This window comes from Ursus americanus, chromosome 7, assembly GCF_024610735.1.
Source record: "Ursus americanus isolate L20-20 chromosome 7, mUrsAme1.1.p, whole genome shotgun sequence".
Lineage (NCBI taxonomy): Eukaryota > Metazoa > Chordata > Mammalia > Carnivora > Ursidae > Ursus > Ursus americanus.
This window is the reverse complement of record NC_142133.1, coordinates 63,631,958-63,659,031: the sequence shown is the minus strand read 5'-3', so window position 1 is coordinate 63,659,031 and position 27,074 is coordinate 63,631,958. Positions and strand designations below refer to the sequence as shown.

The 27,074-nt window shown below is 38.7% G+C and overlaps 1 protein-coding gene across 3 annotated transcripts in view; it reads left to right on the top strand.

Annotated features, from left to right (window-relative positions):
- Window positions 1–27,074, top strand: part of CLIP4 (CAP-Gly domain containing linker protein family member 4) — a 66,789-nt gene that overhangs the window by 6,053 nt on the left and 33,662 nt on the right. For 2 of the 3 annotated variants that reach the window (XM_045809149.2, XM_045809148.2), the window contains exons 2-8: window positions 413–560; window positions 8,573–8,712; window positions 9,497–9,590; window positions 10,735–10,896; window positions 12,647–12,765; window positions 16,156–16,392; window positions 22,730–22,865. In XM_045809149.2, the coding sequence (XP_045665105.2) occupies window positions 428–560; window positions 8,573–8,712; window positions 9,497–9,590; window positions 10,735–10,896; window positions 12,647–12,765; window positions 16,156–16,392; window positions 22,730–22,865 (1,021 nt within the window). In that variant the 5' untranslated portion in view covers window positions 413–427. The remainder of the gene's footprint in view (window positions 1–412; window positions 561–8,572; window positions 8,713–9,496; window positions 9,591–10,734; window positions 10,897–12,646; window positions 12,766–16,155; window positions 16,393–22,729; window positions 22,866–27,074) is intronic. The other variant, XM_045809150.2, reaches the window with a different exon arrangement.

Sequence of the window (27,074 nt, the reverse complement as noted above, 5' to 3'; positions counted from 1 at the left end):
AATTTTTTTCACCTATTGTTGGGAAATAGCTTTTTATTATCCCTGGGCTTTGTCTAAAAAGATTACATGTCAGTAAGAGATGCGTGAAACAACGTATATTCTTCAACAACAGTTTGCTAAAAGGGAGTTGTGTTTCCCCTTCCTCTCTAGAAGAGATTCTTGAAGGTTGAAGTTTACAATGTCAGTAGGTTGGGGTGCTTGGCTGGCTCAATTGGAGGAGCATGGGACAGTTGATCTCGGGCTTGTAAATTCAGGTCCCATGTTGGGTGCAGAGATTACTTTAAAACATAAAATCTTAAAAAGTCAGTGTGTTATATATGAAAAGAAAATAGGCATTTTTTGTGATTGAAGGCAATCATTCTGAGCTGCATACAAATATAATAGATCTGCTTTTTTCTCCCTCTCATTAAAGGTGGCTTTCTAGAAGATGACCATAGAGGACCTTCCAGATTTTCCAGTGGAAGGAAATTCTTTGATTGGAAGATACCCGTTTTTATTTCCAAGTTCGGAGACACCGGTGGTTTTTTCCATTTCTGCGGCACCAATGCCTTCGGACTGCGGTACGTCAAGTAGCTGTGTGTATTCCCTGTGGCCTGGAGACTTGACTTCTGTCTTATGCCCTTTCTGCATTCATAATTTTTCCTGAAACCCTTTGCCATGGTTTTCATAAAATTGCTAGTTTTCCTTTTTCAAAACTTACAATTGCTTATTGCTTTTTTTCTGCCTCTTAAGCTAAATGCTTTATTTTGCTGTCAGCATTTTTATTATGTAAAAATGTTCATTTTAAGCACCATGATGGATTTAGAGGCTCTTATTTTTAGAATGCAGTGGTGCTTAGACATCTAGCATTCTTTTGCTATTGATATATTTATTTTGGTTAAATATATTGACTTGCTTGAAAAGCCATGTGTTAAGACAAAACAAAATATTATGAGCTAGCCATCTCTAAGGGCCTTGCTGTCTCTGAAATGCTAGGATCTAATTTACCAAATAATCACTGCTGAAATGATCCAAATTTGGGGGACAATGTAACAAGTTATGTGTTTCAGTACATACGCAAGCCTAATGGATCCTGTCTTAGTTGTCTTCCATCATAATTATAATTTGTACACAAATATAGTAAAACTTAAAAAAAAGCCATGTACTCAGGTAGAGAGTGTGAGACCTTTCCCTGGAATGTGGAGTGGGATTGGTTCATATTTAAATCGGTTCACTTAAATCTCCTTCGTAACATGTAAATTTATAGCTATTCTAGTTTTTACCTCTTTAGGCTTATTTCCCCAGAACTGTATTTTGTCAGATCGCTGATAAAGGAACAAAAGAAAACCAGGAGATAAATTTGATAGATTTGTTACATTTCTAGTTTAGTTAGAATTTTTCAAGTTAAGTATTGGGTCATCATTTCAAATTGTCTTTGGAGGCAGAGACCATGCAATATCTATTATTTTTTATTTGTTATTTTTTTTTTTGTTCAGAAATGCAATTTTTAAATATTAGTAGATATAAAATTATTAGGTGAGGGGATTTATCTCTTTAGTTATATCCATTCTAATAATTACTCACCTCCAAGTTCAGATTCTGTAGCAGCTTGCCTTGCGGTCATCAAACGTATTGCATGAAACCTGTGCCTAGATCCTTGGAGTTATTTGCAGCTTTTACAAAACGTGGACGGGGTTTATTTTCAGATATAACAATCAATTATGCAGGAGAAACCTTAACTAAAGCACTTAGTGCCTTGCTTATGGCCCGCACTCCATTCTGTCTTGAGCCCTAATTGTCTTATGCTACAGCTCTCCTGGGCTGTGGCTCTTTGGGATGGAGTAGCAATCATGCTTTGTTTCTGTTTATCTTATTAGGGCTGATGTAGTGATTGTTGATTAGTTGCTCAGTCAGTGTTTGTTGAATAAACACACTGAATGTAAGGTGATAATGGCCATTGACCCCTTCGTATAACTGAAATTAAACATTGCCCATATGCTTAGAGTTATACATTCTTAGAATCTGAATGGACCTGTAGGTCAGCTTTCCCTACTCACTTCTTAGTATAGAAATTCTATTTTCAGGATCTCTGACAAATAACCACTCAGCCACTTGGATAACTTCAGTAGTGGGAAACTAATGAAACAGCCCATTTTATGGTTAAAAAGTCTTAGTTGTGATAAAGTTGTTTTTATATATAGACTCAAAATATGTCTCCTTGTGGGGCGCCTGGGTGGCTCAGTTGTTAAGTGTCTGCCTTTGGCTCAGGGCGTGATCCCAGGGTCCTGGGATCGAGTCCCGCATCGGGCTCCCTGCTCCGCTGGGAGCCTGCTTCTTCCTCTCCCACTCCCCCTGCTTGTGTTCCCTGTCTCGCTGGCTGTCTCTCTCTCTCTGTCAAATATAAATAAAATCTTTAAAAAAAGAAATATGTCTCCTTGAAACTTTGGCCAACTGATACTAGTTTTTGATGTGTGGATCATACTTCTTTATATGATAGCCTTCAAATATTTGGAGATAATTTGAATATTTTTATTTAGGCTGTAGTCCCTTAGGCTACAAGTTTCTGGTTCCTTCATCAGTCTCTCGGTGTCAGGACTTCTAGACTGCTTTCATTCTTGTTGTTTCCTTCTTAGTTACAGTGTTGTCTGTGTCCCCTTGAAAAGTGGCATCCTGAATTGTATTTATTATTTATTGAGGGCCTATTATGTGCCCGGTACTGTCCTAGATGCTGGGGATAGCACAGTGACTGAGACAGACATTCTAGTGGGGAAAGACAATAAACATCAAACTCATAAACAAAACATAAATATTATAGGTTTTAATGAATTTTGTGGAGGAAAGAAACAAGGTGCTGTGACAGTGGATAATGGTGCAGAGTGTCTGTTGTAGATGGGGTGGTCATCTGGAGTCAGAAGAAGCTGGGCACGTGAAGAGCCTGGAGAAAAGTGTTCCAGGCAGAAGAATAGGAAGTTAAAGGCACAGAGTTGGGGAAAAAAACTTTGTCGTATCCTAAGAATTAATGGAAGGCCATTGTGGCTGAGAAGCAAAGCGGTTGAGGGGCAGAATGACAGGAGAGGAGGTTGGAATGAGTTAAAGGGATTTAGGTAATGGTAATATGTCTTATTTACCCATGTAGTTACCATTTCCAGTGTTCTTTATTCTGTTGTACAGATCTAGATTTCTAGTCGATACCATTTTCCTTCTGCCCGAAGGGCTTCTTCGAACAGTTCATGTGGTGCAGATCTGCAGCTTTTAGATGTCTAGGAACATATTTATGTTACCTGCTCTTTTGAGAAATAGGTTTGGTGAGTATAGAATTCCAGGCTAATTTTTTTCTTTCAGTGCTTGAAGATGTTGCTCCATTGTCTTTTTACTTGCATTGTTTCTGATAGGAAATCTGCTGTAATTTTTGTTTCTCTGAATGTAATGCCTCCCGCCTGGCTGCTTTCAAGATTTTCTCTTTATCATTGGTTTTGAGCAATTTTACTGTGATGTGTCTTGGTGTAATTTTCTTTATGTTCTTCTGTGGGAGGGTCTGTGAAGCTTCTTGGACCTGTTGGTTTCAGTTTTCTTCCAGTTTGGGAGATCATTATATCTTCAGATATTTTTTTCTGCCCCTTGGCCCTTTAAGACACTCAAGTTATATGAACATTAGACCACTAGAAGTTGTCCCACAGCTCACTGATGCTTTTTTCATATTTAAAAATTCTTTTTGTGTTTTATTTTGGTTGGTTTCTGTTGTTGTGTCTTCAAGTTCATTAATCTTTTTGTCTGTGATATCTGATCAGCTGATGATCTCATCCAGTGTAGTTTTCCTCTCAGCTGTTGTTTCCGTCTCTCAAGTTTGATTTGGGTCTGTTTCATATCATCCATGTCTCTACTTAACTTTTTGAACATTTGGAATACAGTTATAATGACTATTTTAATGTTCTTTTCTGTTAATTATAATTTCGTGTCAAGTATAGGTCTGTTTCAATTGATTATCCCTGATTATGGGTCATGTTTTCCCCTTTCTTTGCATGCCTGGCAATCTGTGATTGGATGCCAGACATTGTGAATTCACCTGTTGGGTGCTGGATATTTTTCTATTCCTGTAAGTATTCTTAAATTTTGTTGTGGGATGCAGTTAAGTTCCTTGGAAATAGTTTGGCCCTTTTGGGTCTTGTTTTATGATTTGTTAGGTGGTTCTGGAGCAGTGCTAATCTGGGGCTAAATATTACTCACTATTCAGTATGCTACCCAGTGCCCTGTGAATTTTTTTCTAGTCTTTGGTGAGAACAGGCACTATTTTATTTTTTTTTAAATTTATTTATTTATTTTTAATTTAAAAATTAAATTATTAGTTTCAGAGGTAGAATTTAGTGATTCATCACTTGCATATTACACCTATTGTTCATTCTGTCAGGTGCCCTCCTTAATGCCCCTCACCCAGTTACCTCATCCCCCCACCCACTCCCCCTCCAGCCACCCTCAGTTTGTTTCCTTGAGTTAAGAGTCTCTTATGGTTTGTTGCCCTCTCTGTTTTTGTCTTATTTTTCCTTCCCTTCCTCTATGATCCTCTGTTTTGTTTCTTAAATTCCACGAGTGAAATCATATATTTGTCTTTCTCTGACTGACTTAATTTACTTAGCATAGTACCCTCTAGTTCCATCCATGTCATTGCAAATGGCAAGATTTCATTCTTTTTGTTGGCTGAGTAACATTCCTGTGTGTGTGTGTGTGTGTGTGTGTGTGTGCGCGCGCGTGTGTGTGTATGTGTGTGCGCGTGTGTGTGTGTATGCCACATCTATTTTTTATCCATTCATCTGAACAGGCACTATTTTAGGCCCTTTATGAGTGCTGGGCTCTAATTTTTTTTAATCCTTTAGGATGGTTCTTTCTCTTACCTCGTGTTTTCCTCACAAGCGCATGTTAAATACTCAAGAAGGCCCTTCATAGATCTTTGGGGTTCTTTTGCTGTGTATCTCTCTCCTCTTTGATACTCTTTCCTGTGAACTCTAGCTCCCTGGATTTCCTTGGCTTTCAGCGTTGTCTCCTCAACTCAGGGAGTCTTCTGTGCTTCTCTTGGTTTCCCTCTCTTTGCACTGAGACCTGGAAACTCTCAAGGCAGATACCGGGGCCAGTTGTAAGACCCACCTTATTTGTATCCTGTCTCTTATGATCACAGTCTTTCATTGCCTTGATGTCCAGTGTCCTTGAAAACTGCATTTCATCTATTTCCTTTGGTCTTTTGTTGTTTCGGGTGGAAGGGTAAATCAGGCCTTCATTACTCCAACCTGACGTGAAGTGGGACAATTCTCCCCCTCCCCCCTGCTTTCTTTTGATTAAAGCCCCCCCCCCCTTATGGAAGCTTAAACTTTGGATTTAGTTAGATTTGTTAGTATGTAGTATAGCATTGAGATTAAGATTACAGATCAGTCTGGCTTTAATCCTGACTCCCAACACTGACCAGTGGTGTGATCTTAGGAAAGTTATTTATTTTCTCTGTCCCTTCTCTGTTCCCTCTATTTCCTCTTTGATAAAATGGGAACAATAATAGTACCTACCTCATATGGTTGTTATGAGGATTAAACTAGGCAATATATATAAAGTGCATAGAGCAGTCCCTGGCATCTGTTAAGTACTTAACAAGTGTAACATATTGTCATTATTATTTAAATGAGCTATCTGCTGTTTGCCATTGTCTCAGTATATAATTACTGAAGCATTGTTATATGCTTTATTATTTGTTGGGCTACTGCCCCCTATCCCTACTCAGGTCATTAGTTTTTTTAGTTCAGATGTTCTTGTTTATTTATCTTACATTTACTTTCTAGATCTTTGCTATTCAAAGTGTGGTCCTTAGTCTGGTAGCACTGACATCCCTGGGAGCCTGTTAGAAACTCAATTCCACGGCTCCCGGGTGGCGCAGTCAGTTAAGTGTCTGACTTTGGTTCAGTTAAGTGTCTGACTTTGGCTCAGGTCATGATCTCAGGGTCCTGGGATCAAGCCCCACAACGGGTTCCCTGCTCAGCGGGGAGCCTGCTTCTCCCTCTCCCTCTGCCTCTGTGATCTCTCTCACTCTCACTCTCTCTCAGATAAATAAAAAAAAAAAAAAAAAAAAAAAAAGAAGCAGCAGCTCAATTCCAGGCCCCACCTGAGATTTACTGGATCAGAATTAACAGTGTCACAAGATCCCTAGGTGATTGCTATCTATGTTAACGTTGGAGAAGCTCTGCTACTGATGAACCATAAAGTAATTCTGTACCTTCTCTCACAGGTAGATCCTGGTGAGATTTTTATTAGAATTGAAATTATTTTAAATAATTGTTTTTGGTAAAATTATCAGCTTTAAATATTTTTTTGGTTCCACACCATGACGTGTCTCACTCCATCTAAGTCACGCTCCTCTTCCAGCTTTCTGTAAATAAGCCTCACACATTCATTGGCATGTTTGTTACTTTCATTGATATTGTGTGTGGGATGCATTTCCCATTGCTTTTCATTTTTTTAAAAATAGGAAATCGTATAAAAATGCACAAAATATAGCAGTAGCAAACATATATGTCCCACACATCCATCATCAGAAAGAATAAATAGTAGCATTTCGCCATTTTTCCTTTAGCTCTTGTTTTTTAGTTACAAGAAAACCTTAAAGTTGAAATTCCCAGTTTCCTTTTGGTCCTATTCCCCTTGCTCTCCAGAGGCAACCATTATCTTCTATTTAGTATGAATATTCCAAAGCATATTGTTATATATTTACTACATAAATGAGCATAAACGGTATGTAGTACTGTTTTGTGTATTCATAATTTTATGTAAATGGCAGAAACTGTATATTATTCTGCAGCTTAATTTATCAGTCAGTATGTTTTTTGAGACCTAGCCTTATCAACTCCCAATTTAGAGATCTAATTCATTTCTTAAGTTGTTAAAAAGCAAAAAGTAGAATATGTCAATTCTATCCATTCCTTTATGGAGAGAGGTTTCAGCCCAGCTTTTTTGCCATTATGATTAATGCTAGAATAAGAATTCTTGAACATGTCTCCTGTGGACACATGCAAAAAAGTCTCTAGGTATATATTTAGAAATTTCTCTACTATCAATGCCCAATGTTTAGAAAAGGGACTGATCCATAAATATTTATTGAACAGATAATCAGTTAGATACCCCCACCCCCACCCCATCTAGTCAACTGCTATTTATAAGAAACTTACCTGAATCTACGTTCAAGAAACCATGCAAGGTGCTTCTCTCTGTTGGATACCAGTTCTTTTCTGAGTCTTCCTTTCTGAACCTAGAGGGCCATTCTGTTGTCTAAGATTCTAGATAGTATCTCATTCTAGTTTTAGTCTTTCTGATTCTCTCCTGATGGTGCTCTCCTTTTATACACATCCTTGGTTTTCTGCTTTTCCACTCACCTTTTAGTTATCCTGATTCTGAAAGTATGAATTATGTGTACATAGTCTAATTTTGGAAGATATAGAAAAATGCAAACATGCAAACATGACTCCTGCTACTCATGTAGCTGTTAGAAGCTGACTTCAATAGTGATTCTCTTACAGAGGCAGCACAATAGAGGAAAGAAGATAGACTTTGCTTACAGATCTGGTTTTCTACCCACGATGTGCCGCTTACTAGTTGTGTGACTTGGAACAAGTATTATTTAGTCTGAGCTTTGGTTTCTTTACCCGCAAGATGAGAGTAATAGTACCTCCCAAGTAGGGTGTTTGTGAGGACTTGACTTGGAAAGTGTTTGGTAAGTTGTACGTACTCAGCAAATGTTGGTTCTCTAATGCTCTCCTTCTTTAGATGCTTCTGGTTTTTTAGATTCCTTGCCCCCTCTCCCCTTTTTTTTGGATTGTTCAAGACAGTAGAATCAGATTTTCTTCCATTCTCTTCTCTAGCCATAGGCTGACCAAAGTTTTCTATGAATCTTGGAGAAGTTTTAAGAGGTATTTCGATCACGTTCAATTTTGCTAGTATTCCACGTTTTTACTAATACATATTCCCAAATCACCCAGTCACTCTGGCCCAAAGTTTGGCTTCTGCATCGCCAGGTATTGGTCCCTTATGGGTTGGCGTGACAGTTCTCCTCATGCCTCTTCAGAGGGTAGAGAGTAATGCCTGTTTCTTATAGAAAATTAGGTAAATACAGAGAAGTGAAAAGAATATATAAAATTGCACACCAGTTGATATTTTGGCATTTTTCCCTTTTTATGTGTGTTTTAATTATAGATGTGAATCTATTCTTTGTGATATATTTATGTTGTGAGAGCTGAAAATATTTATAAAATTTGACAGATTTTCTGTGCCTTAGAAGTAGTTATTGGAAAATTCAAGGTTTGAGATGGGTGCGCTCACATTTTTTGTTCTGTCTGTAATAAAATGTGGTACGATGCACAGAAATCGCGTTCCCACAATTCAGGAATGCTGCATACATTTTGGCTCTCTTGACTTTGGTTATGAAAATAGCTTAACGTAAACCTACTCCTTCTGTATCAAAATATCTGTATCTTTTGAGCCCTGGTCTTATTGTTTATTATTTTCAATATATTTATTTGGCACTTTTAATAAATTTAATTTACCCTTTTTTTTGTTTTATTTCAAACAGAGTTTTCTTTCTTTGATCCTAATGATACATCATGCCAGGAAATTCTCTTTGATCCTAAAACTTCTGTATCAGAATTATTTGCCATTTTAAGACAGTGGGTTCCTCAGGTCCAGCAAAACATTGACATTATTGGAAATGAGGTAAGGAATTCTTCCATTGTACATTTTGCATTGTTAGGATTGTTAATTGTATAGATGCTTCCCCCCCGCCCTGCCCCCGCAAGCCCACCATCTGAATGGAAAGGTGGTGATAAATGAAAAACCTTTCAGAGATTCTGATGTTTGTTCTTTGTATCCCCAGGCTGTGCGTGGGGCAGTTGAGTCGGTATTGTACCTTCTTTCCACAGTTCCCTCGTGCTCCTCTCTTGCTTACGGCTGGAGTTCCGATGTTAGCACTCTAGGTGGCAGCAGGCATTTTCCATACTTCCTTTCTTCGTATACATTAATTTTGTAGACTTTAAAAAATACATTTCATGAGGAGATTTGATTACCAACGTGTTTTATTCATACTTTTGGGTGGTCTGGTAAAGATCGAGGCTTACACATAGTTTTCAAAAATAATTTGATTCTTTGAAGGAGGTAAGAAAGAATAATTAGTTTTTTTGACCTGCATATTGTCATGTGGTAAGAAGAGAGCGCTTATGTATTTTTTCAAATACCATTACACCCATTAGAAAGAACATTTTGTTTATCCTTTGAGAGGTTAAGGGACATATTGGGAGTGCCAGATTACCTTGGAATAGTCTTTAAGAATTTCCTTCAGTCTGGTGACAGATTATTTTCATTATTGCTATTGGATGCAGAATTTAAAATTTATCCCTGTTCTAGCTACTCATTTTATTGAGAACTAATTCTGATAGGATGGTCTAACTTGGTTCTCAGCATTTCAGTCATCATGTTGACATATCTTCCTTGGCTTCTTCAGATTCTTAAGAGAGGCTGCAATGTGAATGACAGAGATGGACTGACGGATATGACTCTTTTACATTACACTTGCAAATCTGGAGCTCATGGTATCGGTAAGTGTGTGGAGAATCTGCTAGTGGCTTGAGACATCTGTATTTGTGTTCGTATAAGCTATGTTATGCAACCAGAGTCCCTGCGAGGGCACCTAGCTGATGATAATAATGTCCCTGAGCAGGTAAGCATTCCGTTGGATCCTCCCCAAAACCTTGTTCCCTTCCCTTTCTTTTCTCAGGGGTGGGGGTCTTTATAGTCTCCTGATACCTCCCAGCTTTTCTAGAGCAGGCTTCATGGCTGCGTTCTCACTAGGTGAGAGTAATGATGACACCCTAGAACATTCCTGAGAGATTACAGCAAGGTTAGACAATCCAAGCTGTTTTCCAAGCATCCCAATCCTCACAGATCCCAGTCTTTAGGCCTAAGGAGTATTCCTGTATAGATAACATATACACCTATTTTCCCAGATTGGCGTTCTGTGCTTTACCACTATGTAAACCTGCCTCTTATTAACTATATATTGTGGATATCTCTCCCTGTTTCAGTAGTCTGATATATGCTTCTTAAGCTGTTGATGGTGAAAGACTTTTTTCCTTATAATCCATCATGGACTAATTCCTTTTGTAAAAAAAAGAAGACAAAAACCAAACGAAATTATAATAGAAAAATGAAACAATTATTTTTCAAAAGGCATAAAATTACATTTAAATTAATATATTCTGAAGAAATGATTGCATCAGAAAAAATAAGAGGGTTATCAAAAGGACAGGGCAATGACAGTTTGGGACTGGTAGTGGTCCACAGAACACACTGAGCAGCACTGGTCTAGGGCATTGCTTTTAATGGCTTTATAGTATTCCAGTATGTGGATGACTCATGATTTATTTAACCAATTTCATATTACTGTACTTTTAGAATTTTATTTGAGAATAAAGTAGTCATGTTTATTTATAAAGTAGTTTAGTTTCAAAGTTTTATTAATAGTAAAAAGTGCTGTGATGAACATCTTTACAGCTAAGTGTTTATCCATATCTCTGAATATGATTTTTTTTTTAGAACAAATTCCTTGTAAGTGAAATTTTTGAGGTGTATACGTAGATTCAGTATGCTGTTTGCTTGGGCTTTTTAAGTAAGGTAGTAGATAGCCATCCACTGGAACTTCAGTTTGTACTGAAGAAAAATAATTTAGAAAACTTTCTTTAGGTGATGTTGATACAGCTGTAAAATTTGCAACTCAACTTATTGATCTGGGAGCAGATGTTAGTTTACGGAGTCGCTGGACAAATATGAATGCTTTGCATTATGCTGCTTATTTTGATGTCCCTGAGCTTATAAAGGTGATTTTGAAGACATCTAAACCAAAAGGCAAGTACTGTAAGATCACCATTAGATGTTATTAGTTGGACACTTTATTAATGGCATAAAAATTAACATTCAGAGAAATTTCTGCTTCTAATCCATCTTGTTCCATATGACCTCTTACCCCATTTTTCTTTTGCCGGAGTAGTTTAATATGTCTTTATTGAAGATTAATTGCTGTCATTAAGCAAAAGCCTTAGTACAAAGAGATACAAAATAAAACGGCGTGCTCTCGGTTTTTTATAACCCCCCAAATTCCCCAGTATAACGTGGGTTTTATAAAGTGTAATTGAATCTATGTGCTATATAATTCTTTTGTCTTGAGTAGCCAGCAATAGAACAATAAAGCTTTCAGAGCTAAGCACTGAAATCATAAAGAGCATTTTAGATGGCATTTGCTTCTGAAATTCTCTGATTAAAGAAGGATACAAATTCAGGTGTTTTTTTTTTTCCCCCTTCCTATTTTGATGGCGATATCCTAAATTTGATGACTGACTATATTACAGTGCCGGTATTTTGACTTTCTCTCTGGTCCTCTCCGTGGGTCAGTTTTCTATTGAGAACAAGATGAGAGCAAATGCGATAGTATTACTCTAAGTGAAAGGTGAGCGGCATATGGTGTTTTCCGCATTCACAGAAAACTTGCTTTAGAGATTCAGTAGCTAAATTTCCCAGTGTGTTTGTTTGTCACTCTGCTTTGTACAATCATCCATTTTATCTTTAGCTTTGGCCTTTTAATTTTGGTTGATCTTAGGAAGAAAGCCTCTTTGGATAGTACAGTGTCTTTAATAACTCAGGAAGGTTTGTCCTGAGCATGTTTTAGTTGTCTGCAATTGTAGATAAGACATGTGGGGCAGTGTGGTTTAGATTAAGGTAGGATTAGTAGAACCAGATATATTAAACTCTTGTTATAGAAAACATGCAAAATGGGATTCCCAAATCTGGAAGATTTCGTGTGTCTAAGTATAGCATCATGGTGCTTTATTGAAAGTTATTAAAATGTCCTTAGAATTGCAAGATTCTTCTTCCCTATCATGAAGTCCTAAGTCATTTGTTGAATAAAGTATTATGAATGAATATGATTTGTAAGCATTTATATATTTAATTAGTCTTTAACTTATTCCTGATTTGGAAATTCTGTGTTGTTTTACCTACTGCTTTTTATGTGAACGGCCAGATAGGAAATACTGTAGGCCTGGTGGACCACTGCAGCGACTTGATTTTGCAGTTATGGCAGGAAGCTAGCCATAGAGAATATGTAAATAAATGCCTGTGGCTATGTTCCAAAAAAACTTTATTTCTACAAGCGGATGGTGAGTTGTGTTTGCCCATGGGCCATAGTTTGCTGGTTCCTGACCCGAACCTTACTACCTTACTGTAGCTGTCACAACATACATGCAAGAGGTTAAGAGTGATTGTGTTAAGATTGTTACTTTCACAAATGTGAATTATTACCATTAATTTCTTTTAAATATAGTTTAGTTTGTCGTGGTTGGAAAATCTATGATAACACCAGTCCATGTTATAATGAGATTTTATTGTACTAAAAAAATAATTGGGTAACCAGATTGTAATATGAAGATTTGGTTCCGTCGTGAAATGGTGCTTCTCGTGGATGGGTTTAAGTCTCAAAAATGGCTTAATAAAGTTCTCCCTCCCCACCCCAACTGGAAAAAAAAATCCCACCTGTCTCCTTTTATATTAAAATAGCTACATTTAAATTTTTAGCTAATATACTTGTGGTGTTTCATTGCAGATGTAGATGCCACTTGCAGTGACTTTAATTTTGGAACAGCTCTGCACATTGCTGCTTATAACTTGTGTGCAAGTACTGTGAGATGCTTGCTGGAGCACGGGGCAAATCCTGCATTTAGGGTAAGAGGTTAAATTACAGTTGAAAATGTAAGAGTTAAAAGGTCTGACATTATCTTCCAGTAAAGAGTTCAATCTGGGTGTTGTTACAGAACTCATAGAAGGAAAGGATTTGTGCTGCAGATAAAGAGTAATGGTGATCAACTTTATCTCAAATAAATATAGGGCATAGCAGTGAATTCCAGTCCCCTTACATTGATAAGCTCTGTAAAAATTCCTTTCATCCAGTGAGGTCAAATGTTCCTTAATGTGTCATCATGTTTGAGTTTAAGTGTCTTTCATTTAGTTTTTTGATATGTTTACAAAAAGTTAACTATCAAATTAAAATGCATATGGTAAAGTGGTGTTTCTATATTAAATCATAGTTTAAATTCTTTTGGAAAGAAATTTTATTTGAGAAAATTTTAAAAAATGCACATTTAGGAGTGCAGTAAACCTTTAAAAATAAAATTAAAGGAAAAATGGATTTTTTCATGATAATCATGTAAATTAGTAAATTTACAAAGTTAACACACAGGATTGCATTTCATAATCTTCAAGTCTTTTGATATTTTATTGTCTTTACAGAGTGGCTCTTGATGTTTTTTTCCTTAATATTAATAGCAGTAACCTGCTCTGGCAGGGATTCTTAATTGGGTTTGGGCCTTCCCTTGAAGGAAGGGAATTAGTTAATTAACCCTTCATTAGTTAATTAACCCTTCATTAGTTAATTAACCCTTCTCCCCTCTTTCCTTCCCCTATCTGCCCCTACCTCCTTCCCTATTGTTTCTTGGGCTTGGGGAGAACACAATAAATCAAAGTCTTCGTCCCCAAAGAGAACATAGTGTAGAGGGGAAGATGGACAGTAATTTTACTGTAGCTGTTGGCATTCAGTGGGTTACGATGTGGGGGTGGGCACAGAGTGCCATGAGGTCACAGACGAGGGGTATCTCTCTAAGCCTTTCTGGCAAAGGTGACATTGAGCCCTTAAACATAGTTAAGAACTAACCAGTTAGAGGAGAGAGGTACGAAAAGCCTTTTAGGGACACAGGAGAGTAGCATTGACCATGGCTAGGAGATGATTCCCCCAGTTGCCTGGAATGCAAAGGTGATACATTTTTGCTTTTCCTAGTAGGCTGTTGACAGAGCCTTCTTCGTGGAGAGGCTATTTTGAATTTAGTAAAATGCAGTGAGGCGTGCCACTGAGGTAAATTTGATTCAAGCCAGAAGCAATGACAGATTGTTGTATTTTGAAGGTTAAAAAAAAAAACAGCCAACATGTGGGTCAGCAGTAGCTCTTGGCTCATACTCTGATAACCACAATTTTAGAAGAAAATGGAATTCTGTAATTAATCACGAGCAAGCCTTCTTATGTCAGCATGACATCATCAGTGTTTTTATTTTATTATTACTATTTTTTTTAACAGAAGCTTTAGTTGCCAAATTTCATAGGAATTAAGTGTGTGACTTGTTCTAGAAAGGTGAGGACTTAAAAAACCTAAGGTAAAATAGTCCTTGTTAATACAAGCTTACAACTTATCAGTACAAGGTTTAAAAAAAACTTCCCCTCTTTTTATCAAGAGTACATATTAGTTCTATGCATACCTTTATTATATTTTGTATATTTTCTTTGAAATCTGAAATTATTTTTTTTAAATTTTTTAAAAAGATTTTATTTATTTGACAGGGAGAGACAGCGAGAGAGGGAACACAAGCAGGGGGAGTGGGAGAGGGAGAAGCAGGCTTCCCACCAAGCAGGGAGCCCGATGCGGGGCTCGATCCCAAGACCCTGGGATCATGACGTGAGCCGAAGGCAGACGCTGAACGGCTGAGCCACCCAGGCGTCCCTGAAATCTGAAATTCTTTAACAGTCCCATCACCGTCCCAGAAATTTGATAACATGTCTCCCTGCCTTATTTTTACTTAGGACCAAAATGACTTGAATTTTAAAACAAAAACTGTGAGGCACTTGCAAACTAAGCGTGTTCTGAAAGCCTCATTCTTTCACCCATACGGAGCAATTAAAGGTCATTATCAGCAGAGAAGACAAGGAAAAGAAGTTTCTTGGCAAAAGAATCTCGATTCATCACATTAAAAGAAGATTACAGTCTGGAAACTTTCTCATACCACCTAAGGTTTTTGGTTAGGGAACTTTGGAGAGAGATCCTGTGTTTGAGGGAAGGATAGCCCTCAGTAGGAGAGAGGCTGAGTGTAGTGAGTCCTGGACTTGGCTTCAGTTGTCCCCTCTTCCAGGAATCCTGTGAATCGCTTTGAAGGAGTCATTAACCTTTTCTTGCTGAATTTCCTTAATTGGCAAACTGGAAATGATAGTGATATTTTACTCGCTTAGTTGGTTATTATCTCTTCTGCAATATATACACTCGGTATGGATTTTTATCTGTTGTGTTCATAAGCTTTTTCTTGATATGAGAATCAAATGAGACAATTTCTATGATAGGATTTGGTTATATAAACACCATGCAAATGTTAGTGGGCTTGTAACTGACCATTTTATCTTGTTGCGGGATTAAATCCAAGGAAGCAGTCTCTCCTTTACAGTGAGACCAGAGCTGTTATCTTGATGATAGCACACATTTTAGAAGTGTTGAAACTGTAGTTTCTATTCCTGAAATGGGAGTCACTCCACGAGTGGGCAGGATGGGTTAGGTCACACGGCCGAGGCGGCGGAATCTCCGATCTGGGGTCTAAACCTGCGCGGCCCGGCCTGCGGTCTGCTCACGAGCTCAGCGCCGGCGCCTCCCCGAGCCGGGGCCGCCTTCCCGGAGCAGCTGGCCTGCGTGCTGCTCCCCGTCTCCTCGGGCCTGTGCCCCGTTCCCGGCCGCGCTGCGGGCATAGACGTCCCCCTCCCGGGATTCTCCCCTTCCCTTCCCGGAATTCTCCCCTTCCCTTCCCGGGATTCTCCCCTTCCCTTCCCGGAATTCTCCCCTTCCCTTCCCGGGATTCTCCCCTTCCCTTCCCGGAATTCTCCCCTTCCCTTCCCGGGATTCTCCTCTTCCCTTCCCGGAATTCTCCCCTTCCCTTCCCGGAATTCTCCCCTTCCCTTCCCGGGATTCTCCCCTTCCCTTCCCGGAATTCTCCCCTTCCCTTCCCGGAATTGTTTTTCTCTCTGCCGCTTTTTACCCTTTGATATATCACGTCTTTTACTTGTCGTGTGCGGTCTGTCTCACTCCAGCAGGTGTGCTTTCTGCGGGCAGGGCTTTTTCTCTTCACCCCGGGGTCAGTGATGTGTAGAAGGGCGTCTGGCACGTAGCGGGTGTGCAGTAAATAGTGAGTCTAAATACACGATGAAGGCCTTGAACTGAAGTTTTTTTCACTGTTATTTTTAAACCTAATTGTGTATGACTGTGTAGGACCGTAAGCGATGTGCACTGAAGGTGTTCTTCATATTTGCAGAACGACAAAGGACAGATCCCTGCTGATGTCGTGCCGGACCCAGTGGAAATGCCGCTGGAGATGGCCGATGCCGCAGCGACCGCTAAAGAAATCAAGCAGATGCTGTTAGACGCAGCGCCCCTGTCGTGTGACCTTCCAAAGCCCCTGCTTCCAAACGGTGACCGTGCCACTAGCAAGGCGATGCTCGCGTCCCTCGGTCTGAAGTTGGGGGATCGCGTCGTTATCGCAGGACAGAAGGTACGGGGAGTGACCGCCGTCTCTGAAGCCGTGACCGAGGTCGCAGTGTGCGTGGCCCGGGCATCACGGCTGCAGCCGCACGGTGTGGCCAGAGTCTTGAGTTTTTAAAAACAGCGCAGTGTGTGAATAGAAACAGACTTAATGGAAACGGTGAGACTGAGAGGCACGCTTGCTATGAAGTGTGACCTAAGAACATAAACTCCTTGGACGGAATAACGAAGGCCTCTCCGTGGGGGTGGGGAGAGTGGAGTCCAGTAGGGCTGCTGAGTGCATTTGGAGGCGCGGCTGGGACATCGCTGAGCCTGGGGGGTTCCTTGCAGCCCCCCTGCCGCCCTCAGTGGGTTTTTCCCACTACAACTACCCGGCAGTAACGGAGCACTGAGACTCTGCCATTCATGGATGTTTGGCCTTGGGATCCTATAAACAGGGAAATCTTAGATATTAGTTCAACCTCATAATAAAAATGTATGTGGAAAAGAGGACCCCCCCGCCCCCCACCTACCTTGGCCTATTGAAGACGCTCCGATGCCTTTTTCTCCAAAGCCTCAGTGTCCTATGGCACTGTCTTGCTGCCATCTATTCTCTGTTTTTTAATACCTCATAGGGAAGGGCTGTTTCGTTTTCTTTAACTTTGGGGTTAATAGGGAGCTGGGTATGGAGAATGGAACAGGGAGTTCCTGTTTCCTAACACAGTTGTGTGTAAATATTTGGGTGGGCTTGTGGGGAGGGTGACACGGGTTTCTCAGAAAAATGCCAAAATCTGGAAGTTTGATTTACTGAGAAAACTGCTTCAGAAAGGAAGGTAAACTCCAAACAAACAATTATGTTGAGAATGACATTTACCAGCTTCCAAAAGAATATACTCCTAAGGCATTTGTTAGCTTTTTTTTTTTTTTTTAAACTTGGGATTAATGTTCAGCCTCTTCACCATTCCTGTCCTGTGTCTGAGAATGGATGTTTAGAAGAGTTATTCTGTTTTTATTTTGGATAATTTGAGGCTACACGAAAGCAGAGACGTGTAATGAGTGTGCATGCCCCAGTCAGCTGGGTTTAACCTGATTGTCTCACGGCCGGTCTTGCTTCCGTTACACTCTCTCTCGCTCTGTTGCTTGCCTTTTCATACTCGTAGGAATGTCTTTCAAAGAGTAGAAGTTTGACATTTTGATGAAGTCCGTTTTATCAACTTTTTCTCATATGGATTATGTGTTTAGCATAGCTAAGAAATTTTCTACAGTGTCATAGGACATAGACTTTTCCCAGAAGTTTATAGTTTTAGGTTTTACATTTAGTTTTATATTTAATTTTGAGTTAACTTTTGTATAGAATACTAGGTGTAGATAGAGTTTCTCTCTCTCTTTTTTGCGTCTGATTACCTATTTGTTCCAGCACCATATTTTGAAAAGACTATTCTTTCTCTCTTGAATTGCCCTTGCCCCTTTGTCATCTGACCTTAGGTGTGTGGGTGCATTTCTGGATTTTATTCTACCCCATTGATCCAATGACTACCCTTTCTTCAGTACTACTCTGTCATGATTGCTGTAGCTTTATAGTAAGTCTTGCAATCAGATATTGTTAGGCCCTCAGTTGTTTTTTTTTTTTTTAAGTTTCTTTGTCTTTCCATGTACATTGTGGAATCAGCTATGGATTTCAAGTCCTATAAAAAATCCTGCTGAGATTTTGAATGAAATCGAGTTGATATAGGTCAGTTGAGGAGAGCAGATACCTTAAAGATATGGAGTCTTTATTTATTTATATTATTTATTTATATTATATTTTAAATATTTTATTTATTTATTTGACAGGGATAGAGACAGCCACCGAGAGAGGGAACACAAGCAGGGGGCGTGGGAGAGGAAGAAGCAGGCTCACAGCGGAGGAGCCCGATGCGGGGCTGGATCCCAGGATGCCAGGATCACGCCCTGAGCCGAAGGCAGACGCTTAACACCTGAGCCACCCAGGCGCCCCAAGATATGGAGTCTTTAAAACCCAAGCACAATAGGGGTGCCTGCGTGGCTCAGTTGGTTAAGTAGCCGACTCTTGGTTTCGGCTCAGGTCATGATCTCAAGGTCATGGGATTGAGCCACATGTCAGGCTCTGTGCTCAGCATGGACTCTGCTTGAGATTCTCTCTCTTCCTCTCCCTCATCCCCTCTCCCTGGTCGTGCTCGCTCTCTTTCTCTAAAATAAATAAGTAAAATAAAAAAGACCACAAGTGCAATATATCTCTATTTAGTAGATTTTTGATTTGTTTCATCAGTTTTATAATTTTAAGCATTTATTTATTTAAATTTTAGGTAGTTAACATGCAATGCAGTATAGGTTTCTGAAGTAGAATTCAGTGATTCATCACTTATATACAGCACCCAGTGGTCATCATAACAAGGGCCCTCCTTAAAGCCCATCCCCCATCTAGCCCATCCCCCATCCACCTCTCTCCGTCGACCCTCAGTTTGTTCTCTATCATTAAGAGTTTCTAATGACTTACTGTATGGTGACTAACATAATATAATAAAAAATCATTAAAAAAAGCAGTTTCTAATGACTTGTTTCTTTCTTTCTTTTCCCCCTTCCCATATGTTCATTTGTTTTCTTTCTTAAATTCCACGAGTGAGATCATATGATATTTGTCTTTTTCTGACTTATTTCACTTAGCATAATACACTCTAGCTCCATCTACATTATTGCAAATGGCAAGATTTCTTTTTTTGAGGGCTGAGTAATATTCCATATATATATCTCTCACATCTTTATTCATTCATCAGTCGATGGACATTTGGGCTCTTTCCATAGTTTGGCTATTGTTGATAATGCTGCTATAAGGGTGCATGTATCCCTTTGAATCAGTATTATTGTATCATTTAGGTAAATGTAGCAGTGCAATTGCTGGATCATAGGCTCACTCTATTTTTAACTTTTTGAGGAACCTCTGTACTGTTCTCCAGAGTGGCTGCACCAGTTTGCGTTCCCACCAACTGTGCAAGAGGGTTCCCCTTTCTCCGCATCCTCGCCAACACCTGTTGTTTCTTGTGTTGTTGATTTTAGCCCTTCTGACAGGTGTGAGGTGGTATCTCATTGTGGTTTTGATTTGCATTTCCCTGATGATGAGAGATGTTGAGCATCTTTTCATGTGTCTGTTAGCCATCTGCATGTCTTCTTTGGAAAAGTATCTATTCATGTCTTCTGCTCGTTTCTTAACTGTGTTATTTGTTTTTTGGGTGTTGAGTTTAATAAGTTCTTTATAGATTTTGGATACTAGCCCTTTATCAGATATGTTGTTTGCAAATATCTTCTCCCACTCTGAAGGTTGCCTTTTAGTTTCATTGATTATTTCCTTTTGCTGTGCAGAAGCTTTTTATCCTGATGAAGCCCCAATAGTTCATTTTTGCTTTTGTTTCCCGTGCCTGTGGTGACGTGTCTAGTAAGAAGTTGCTATGGCTGAGGTCAAAGACATTTCTGCTTGTGTTCTCTAGGATTTTGTTGGTTTCCTGTCTCATGTTAAGGTCTTTTATCCATTTTGAATTTATTTTTGTGTATGGTGTAAGAACGTGGTCTGGTTTCATTCTTCTGCATTTTGCTGTCCGTTTTCCGCAACATCATTTGTTGAAGGGATGGTCTTTTTTCCATTAGATATGCTTTCCTGCTTTGTCGAAGATTAGTTGACAATATAGTTGTGGGTCTATTTCTGGGTTCTCCATTCTGGTTCCATTGATCTATGTGTCTGTTTTTATGCCAGTACCATACTATCTTGATGACTACAGCTTTGCAATGTAGCTTGAAATCTGAAATTGTGATTCCTCCCATTTTGTTTTTCTTTTTTCAGAATTGCTTTGGCTCTTTGGGGTCTTTTGTGGTTCTGTACAAATTTTAGGATTGTTTGGTCCAGCTCTGTGAAAAATGCTGGTGGTATTGTGGTAGGGATTGCGTTAGATATGTAGATTGCTTTGGGTAGTACAGACATTTTAACAATATTTGTTCTTCTAATCCATGAGCATGGGATGCTTTTCCGTTTCTTTGTGTCCTCTTCGGTTTCTTTCATAGGTATTCTATAGTTTTCAGAGTACAGAGCTTTTACTTCTTTAGTTAGATTTATTCCTGGGTATCTTATTAATAGTTTTTGATGCAATTGCAAATGGGATCAATTCCTTGATTTCTTTTTCTGCTGCTTCATTACTTGCGTATAGAAATGCAGCAGATTTCTGCACATTGGTTGTGTATCGTGTGACTGTGCTGAATTCATGTGTGAGTTCTAGCAGGTTTTTTGGTGGAGTCTTTTTTGAGTTTTCTATGTAGAGTATCATGTTGTCTGCAAATAATGAAAGTTTGACCTCTTCCTTGCCAGTTGTAGTTTTAAGCATGTCTTAGATACTGCTGTGCTTTGTTAGATTTTAAGTTTTTCATGATCTTTGGTGCTATTGTAAATGGTGGTGTTTTGGAAATTTCCTATAGAAATACAGTTGATTTTTGAATGTTGACCATGTATCCTGTAACCTTGCTAAATTTATTAATTCTATCGGCTTTGTATGCACGTGTATTCTTTGGGATATCATATGTAAACGATCATGTTGTCTGTGAATAGAGACAGTTTTATTTCTTTCCAATGTGTATGCTTTTCATTTCTTTTTCTTGCCTAGTTTCATTGCCTGGGGCCTTCAGTATAATGACGAGTAGAGGTAGTAAGAGTTGATAAACTTGTCCTGCTCCCAATATTAAGGAGAAAGCAGTCAGCCTTTCATCATTAAGTATAATCGTTAGCTATAGATTTTGTGGGTATCTTAATTTATTAAGTTCTGGAAGTTCCTGTCTAATCCTGTTTGCTGAGAGGTTTTTTTTTTTTAATATTATCATGTTGAAATTTGCTAAAGGCTTTTTCTGCATACGTTGAGAGCGTAAGTTTCTTCCACCTTTAATATGTGGATGATGTGATAAGTTGTATTGATTAATTCTCAAATGTTGAACTAGCCTTGCTTTCTCATGGTAACCCTTACTTGGTTATGACGCTGGATTTGATTTGCTATATATTGCTGGATCCTGTATATTGCTGGATCCTGTATATTGCTGGATTTGATTTGCCCTTATTTTGTTGAGGATCCTTGTGTTTGGTTTTCGTATTAAGGTAATGCTAGGAATGAGTTGAGAATTAATCCTTCCACTTTTATATGCTAGGTTTGTGTAGAGATGATTATTTTTCCTTTAAATTCTTTGGTAGATTTCATCAGTGAGTCCATAAGGTTCTTAAGGGTTTGTTGTTGTTGTTTCTGTTTTTTGGAAGGTTTTAACTACAATGCAGGTCTGAGTTTTGACAGTTTGCATCTTTCAAGGAATTGGAACATTTTATCTCATTTGTTAAATTTACAGGCACAGGGTTGTTCAAAGTATTTTCTTACTATTTTTTAAATGACTGAGGGAATGTAACGATGTCCTGCTTTCATTCATGATGTTTGTAGTATGTGTCTTCTCTCTCTTTTGTTTCCTTGGTCCCTAGCTAGAAGCTTATTAATCTTATTTATCCTTACAAAGAATCAGTTTTGGTTTCATTGATTTTTCTCTATTCTTTTTCTGTTCTTAATTTCTTATCTTTTAAAAAAAAGATTTTATTTATTTATTTATTTATTTATTTATTTATTTATTTATTTATTTATTTAAGATTGAGAGAGCAAGAGAGCACAAGAGAGTGAGCAAAAGCTGGGGAGAGGGCAGAGGGAGAGGGAGAAGCAGACTCCCTGCTGAGCAGAGAGCCTGATGTGGGGCTCCATCCCAGGACCCTGAGATCAGGACCTGAGCTGAAAGCAGATGCTTAACCAACTGAACCACTCAGGCGCCCCATTATTTCTTATCTTTATTGTTTCTCTCCTTCTGCTTGCTTTGGGTCTTCACTTTCTAGTTTCTTAAAATGGAAATTTAGATCATTGATTTGAGACTTTTTCTAATACAAGTGTTTAATGCTATAAATTTCCCTCTAAGCATTGCTTTTGCTGCATCCTACAAATTTTTATATATTCTGTTATCATTTTCACTGAATTAAAAATGTTTTTAAATTTCTTTGTGATTTTCTCTTTCACCATGGGTTACTTGGGAGTATATTTTTAAATTTCCATTTATGTTTGGAGATTTTCCAGAGTCAGTTGTTAGGTACATACAGATTTAGGATTCTTACATCTTTTTGGTGAATTGACTTCTTATGGCTATATAATTCCTCTTTTATCCCTAGTAATTATTCCTGTTCTAAAGTCTACTTTGAGAGAATGGTTTTTAAAAACTTCAGTGGTAAATTTGCAAGAGCAGCGCATTTAAAATTACTCATGGTCTTCAAAATTTATCCTGATTTATGTTTTCTTTAGGTTGGAACATTAAGATTTTGTGGAACAACTGAATTTGCAAGTGGGCAGTGGGCTGGCATTGAGTTGGATGAACCAGAAGGAAAAAACAATGGAAGTGTTGGCAAAATCCAGTACTTTAAATGTGCCCCCAAATATGGTAAGGTAGACACTAACTAACTTAATGAAAATTAGTTTAAGATAATCAGATTTATTTATTTATTTTTATATTTATTGTTTTTTAAAAAGATTTTATTTGGGGCGCCTGGGTGGCTCAGTTGTTAAGCGTCTGCCTTCAGCTCAGGGCGTGATCCCAGAGTCCTGGGATCAAGCCCCACATCGGGCTCCTCTGCTGGGAGCCTGCTTCTTCCTCTCCCACTCCCCCTGCCTGTGTTCCCTCTCTCGCTGGCTGTCTCTCTCTCTGTCAAATAAATAAATAAAATCTTTAAAAAATAAAAATAAAAAAGATTTTATTTATTTATTTAGAGAAAGAGAGCACGATCAGGGGGAGGGGCAGAGGGAGAGGAGAGAGAGAATCCCAAGCAGACTCCTCGCAGAGCTGGGAGCCCAGTGTGGAGCTTGATCTCATGACCCTGAGATCATGACCTGAGCTGAAATCAAGCGTCAGATGCTTAACCAGCTGGGCCACCCAGGCGTCCCTACTCTTCTATTGTTTTTAAATAAAACTTTTCTCCTGGTTATCTGTGTAGTTAATGAAGGGGCTGCCCTTTTCCTGCTGTGAGCAGTATAACGATTGGGAGATGGTGTCTTACCAGGAGTACATCCGGCTCCGTGGACCTCCCATAAATCCCGCTCACGGTGCTGTCATGACTGAGGGAGGGACTTTGTTATCCAAGAAGTGCAGAACTCTGGGGGTTGAAAACTTGAAAACTTGGAAAAGCAAATGAAGCAAACATTATAACTGTATTCCTGAGGTGGGAGGATTCTTTCTCTTTCTGACATGTTTGTTTAAATTCATATTCTTTCTCTCTCTCATACACGTACACACATACATGCTCCTTAACGTATGGAATTAAACTTGTCACTTGCTACGTCGTGAATATTTTTCCTTGTCATGAAATAGTCTTCTAGAACATTAACTTCCCTGGTTGCACAGTATTTCAGCTACAGCCCCACGGGAAGGCACTCTGGTCTAATGCCGACGTCCTTGCTCGGAGTCTGACTGCGTGGGTGTGAATTGGCTTCTCTACCTACCAGCTGCGTGACCGGAATTCTCTTCTTATGCCTCAGTTTGTCTTCTATAAAATGGGGCTAATAATACCTCTAGAGTTTGTATGAGGATTGAGTGTGTTGATAAATGTGTAAAGTACCTTGAGTAGCGCTTGATTCCCTGTAAGTCCTCAACAAATGGTGGTTATTTGCTCGCTGTTATACATTTATCAAGATCACCCTTTTCCTTTTGTCAGCCACTTAAAACGGAGCATCAGTTTTTGTCTATTAATTTTTTTGTTTATAAAAATATTTATTGTATGAAGTTTGAAAAACATAAAAAAGGTTAAAAGAAGAAAATAAAATTACCTGTATATTTCTTCTGTTTAATTCTTTTTGCAAAATCTGGATTATATATAGCTATATATTTTGCATTTTTACTTGACATGCTACTATACTTTCTCCAACTCATTAAATATTGTTCGGAAATGTGATTTTTAATGGCTCCATTGCCTTTAATCTTTCCAATTTGATGGGTAAAAATTTCTATGTTTGAATTCATATTTCTCTGTGGTGAAATAAAACACTTAAAATGTTTTGTTGTAATATATGTATTTTTGTGTTATCCTGGCAATTGCTGAGAAATAATTGTTCGTATTACATGCTTATTACATAATTGAGATATTAGTGTGTTTTTAAAAACTTTAGAGATACAAAGACATATTTAAGATATTAATCTTTTATAGTGTTCACAGATACTTTGCGCACCTTGTCATTTGCCTTTGAACTTCATGTGCATCGTTTGGCATAGAGCTTTATGTAGTTAAAAGACTTTCTCTTTATAATTTCTTAACATTGCTTTTAGGCTTAGATAGTTCTTTCTAATCCAAGGATTAATTTAAAACTATATTTTATTCTTTTGAATGTTTTAATTTTTTACACTAAATTATTGAACCCATTTGGAATGTATTTGGGTAATTGTGTGGAAGTAAGAATTTGATTTTAGTTTTCCTCTGTTAGCTCATTTTGGCAGCTGTGAAGCAGACTGAGGGCAAGGATCAAAACTCCTAGCAACGCACAGGGCTGATTCGTGGGAAATGCTTAGCTTGTAACTGAATGCATGTTGCCCCCCAAATGTCATCATCCCAAGGAGAGGGATGCTTGATGCGGACAAGGCCGGATGCCCCCAGGACCCTGCTTCTGTCCCTTTCGCATGCTTAAAGGCGAGTTTTGGGGGCAAGGATCATGTGTTGGATTATGGAAAAATGAGAGTTGCCCTGACTAAGGAGAAGCCAAAGAATTTGTCTCTTCTCAGCAACAGATTCTTTCCCCCCTCTCTCTATCATTTTTCCTTTGGCTTGTTGGGCTTCCTTTATTACACATTTCTTATAAATGCTATAGTCTCTTTCAGGATTATGTTGTTCAACTGATCTGTTATTCTCAGACATACTAGATTTTTTCAATTCTAGAAATTTTATAATTTTTAAGACTTTTTTTTTAGAGCAGCTTGGGTTCAAAACAAAATTGAGAGGAAGATACAGAGATTTCCTGTGTCTCCCCTGTTCCCATGCATGCAGAGCCACTCCCACTATCAGTGTCCCTTCACTGGAGGGTACATTTCTTAAACAGAGAGACCTACACTGACTCATCATCATTCCAGAGTCCATCGTTTACGTTGGGGTTCACTCTTGGTGGTGGACATTTGTGGGTTTGGACAAGTGTTTAATGACATGTCTCTATCATTCCAGTGTCATACAGAGTATTGTCACTGCCCTGAGAATCCTCTGTGCTCTGCCTATAAATCTCTTCCCCGCTCAGCCCCTAGAAGCCACTGATCTTTTTACTGTCTTCTTAGTTTTGTCTTTTCCAGAACATCGTATCGTTACAATTCTGCCGTACGAACCCGGCCTCTTCAGACTGGCTTCTTTCACTTTGTAATTTGCATTTAAGTTTCCTCCATGTCTTTTCATGGCTTGATAGCTCATATCTTTTTAGCACTGAATAATAGTCCATTGTCTGGGTGTACTACAGTTTATTTACCCATTCATCTACTAAAGGATATCTTGGTTGCTTCTAAGTTTTAGCAGTTATGAAAATTTTTATAATAAATTTTAATACTTGGCAGTACCATTTTTATGTCTTTTAATAATTACCAAGGTGAATACATAAGTCAAATCATAAGATTTATTAAAAACATCAGTTAAATCCTTCCCTTGCTTGCCCTCCCCTGACCCTGAGTCCTGCCCTTTAGAGGCAAGAACTATTTCAACTTCTTTAGTTGTATCTTCTGATATTAATATTTATATTTGAAAATAATACATGTATATGAATGTCTCTTGATTTTTCCAATTTTTATTTTTTTAAATAAAGGTTTTTTTTTTTTTTTTAAAGATTTTATTTACTTGAGAGAGAGAGAGTGTGCACAAGTCAGGGGTGGGGAGGGACAGAGGGAGAAGCAGAGCAGGGAGCCCGATGCCAGGTTCAATCCCAGGACCCTGGGATTATGACCTGAACTGAAGGCAGATGCTTATCAGACTAAGTCACCCAGGCGCCCCTAAAAGATTTTTATTTTTAAGTAATCTCCACATCCAACATGGGGCTCGAACTCACAGCCCAGAGATTAAGAGTCACATGCTCTACTGGCTGAGTCAGCCAGGTGCCTCTGATTTTTCCAGTTTTCCAATTTTTTTTTTTTCTATTGACTTTATACTCTGAGGAGAAAGATTGGGTGCCTTCATTATTCTAATTCAGTTTATTTCTTGGTTTACTCCTTTGTTTTGGTGGAGCACATCCTTTAGTAGTTTTTTTGACAAAGGACTCATAGGAGATAAATTTTTTGAAACCTTCCACTCTAAAACTATGTTTATTTCTACCCTCAGCCTTCCTAGGATAGTTTGATGGACAGGGAATGTCAGGCTGGAACTCATATTCTCTTCGTATTTAGAAGGTGATACTCCATCATCTGATGGAGTTTGGCAAACTTTTTCCGTAAAAGGCCAGAGGAAGTATTTTCGGCGTCAAGGGCCACGCAGCCTCTTGTAGTGAAGAAGCAGCTGTAGACCATGTGTAAACACGTGGGTGCTGGCAGGACTTGAAAAGAGGTGGCAGGCAGGATGTGGCTCCTGGGCTCTTGGTGTGTCAGCTACTGTCTTGAGCTTCCAGTGTTGCCGTGTGCAAGTCGCAAAATCTTTCTTCCGTG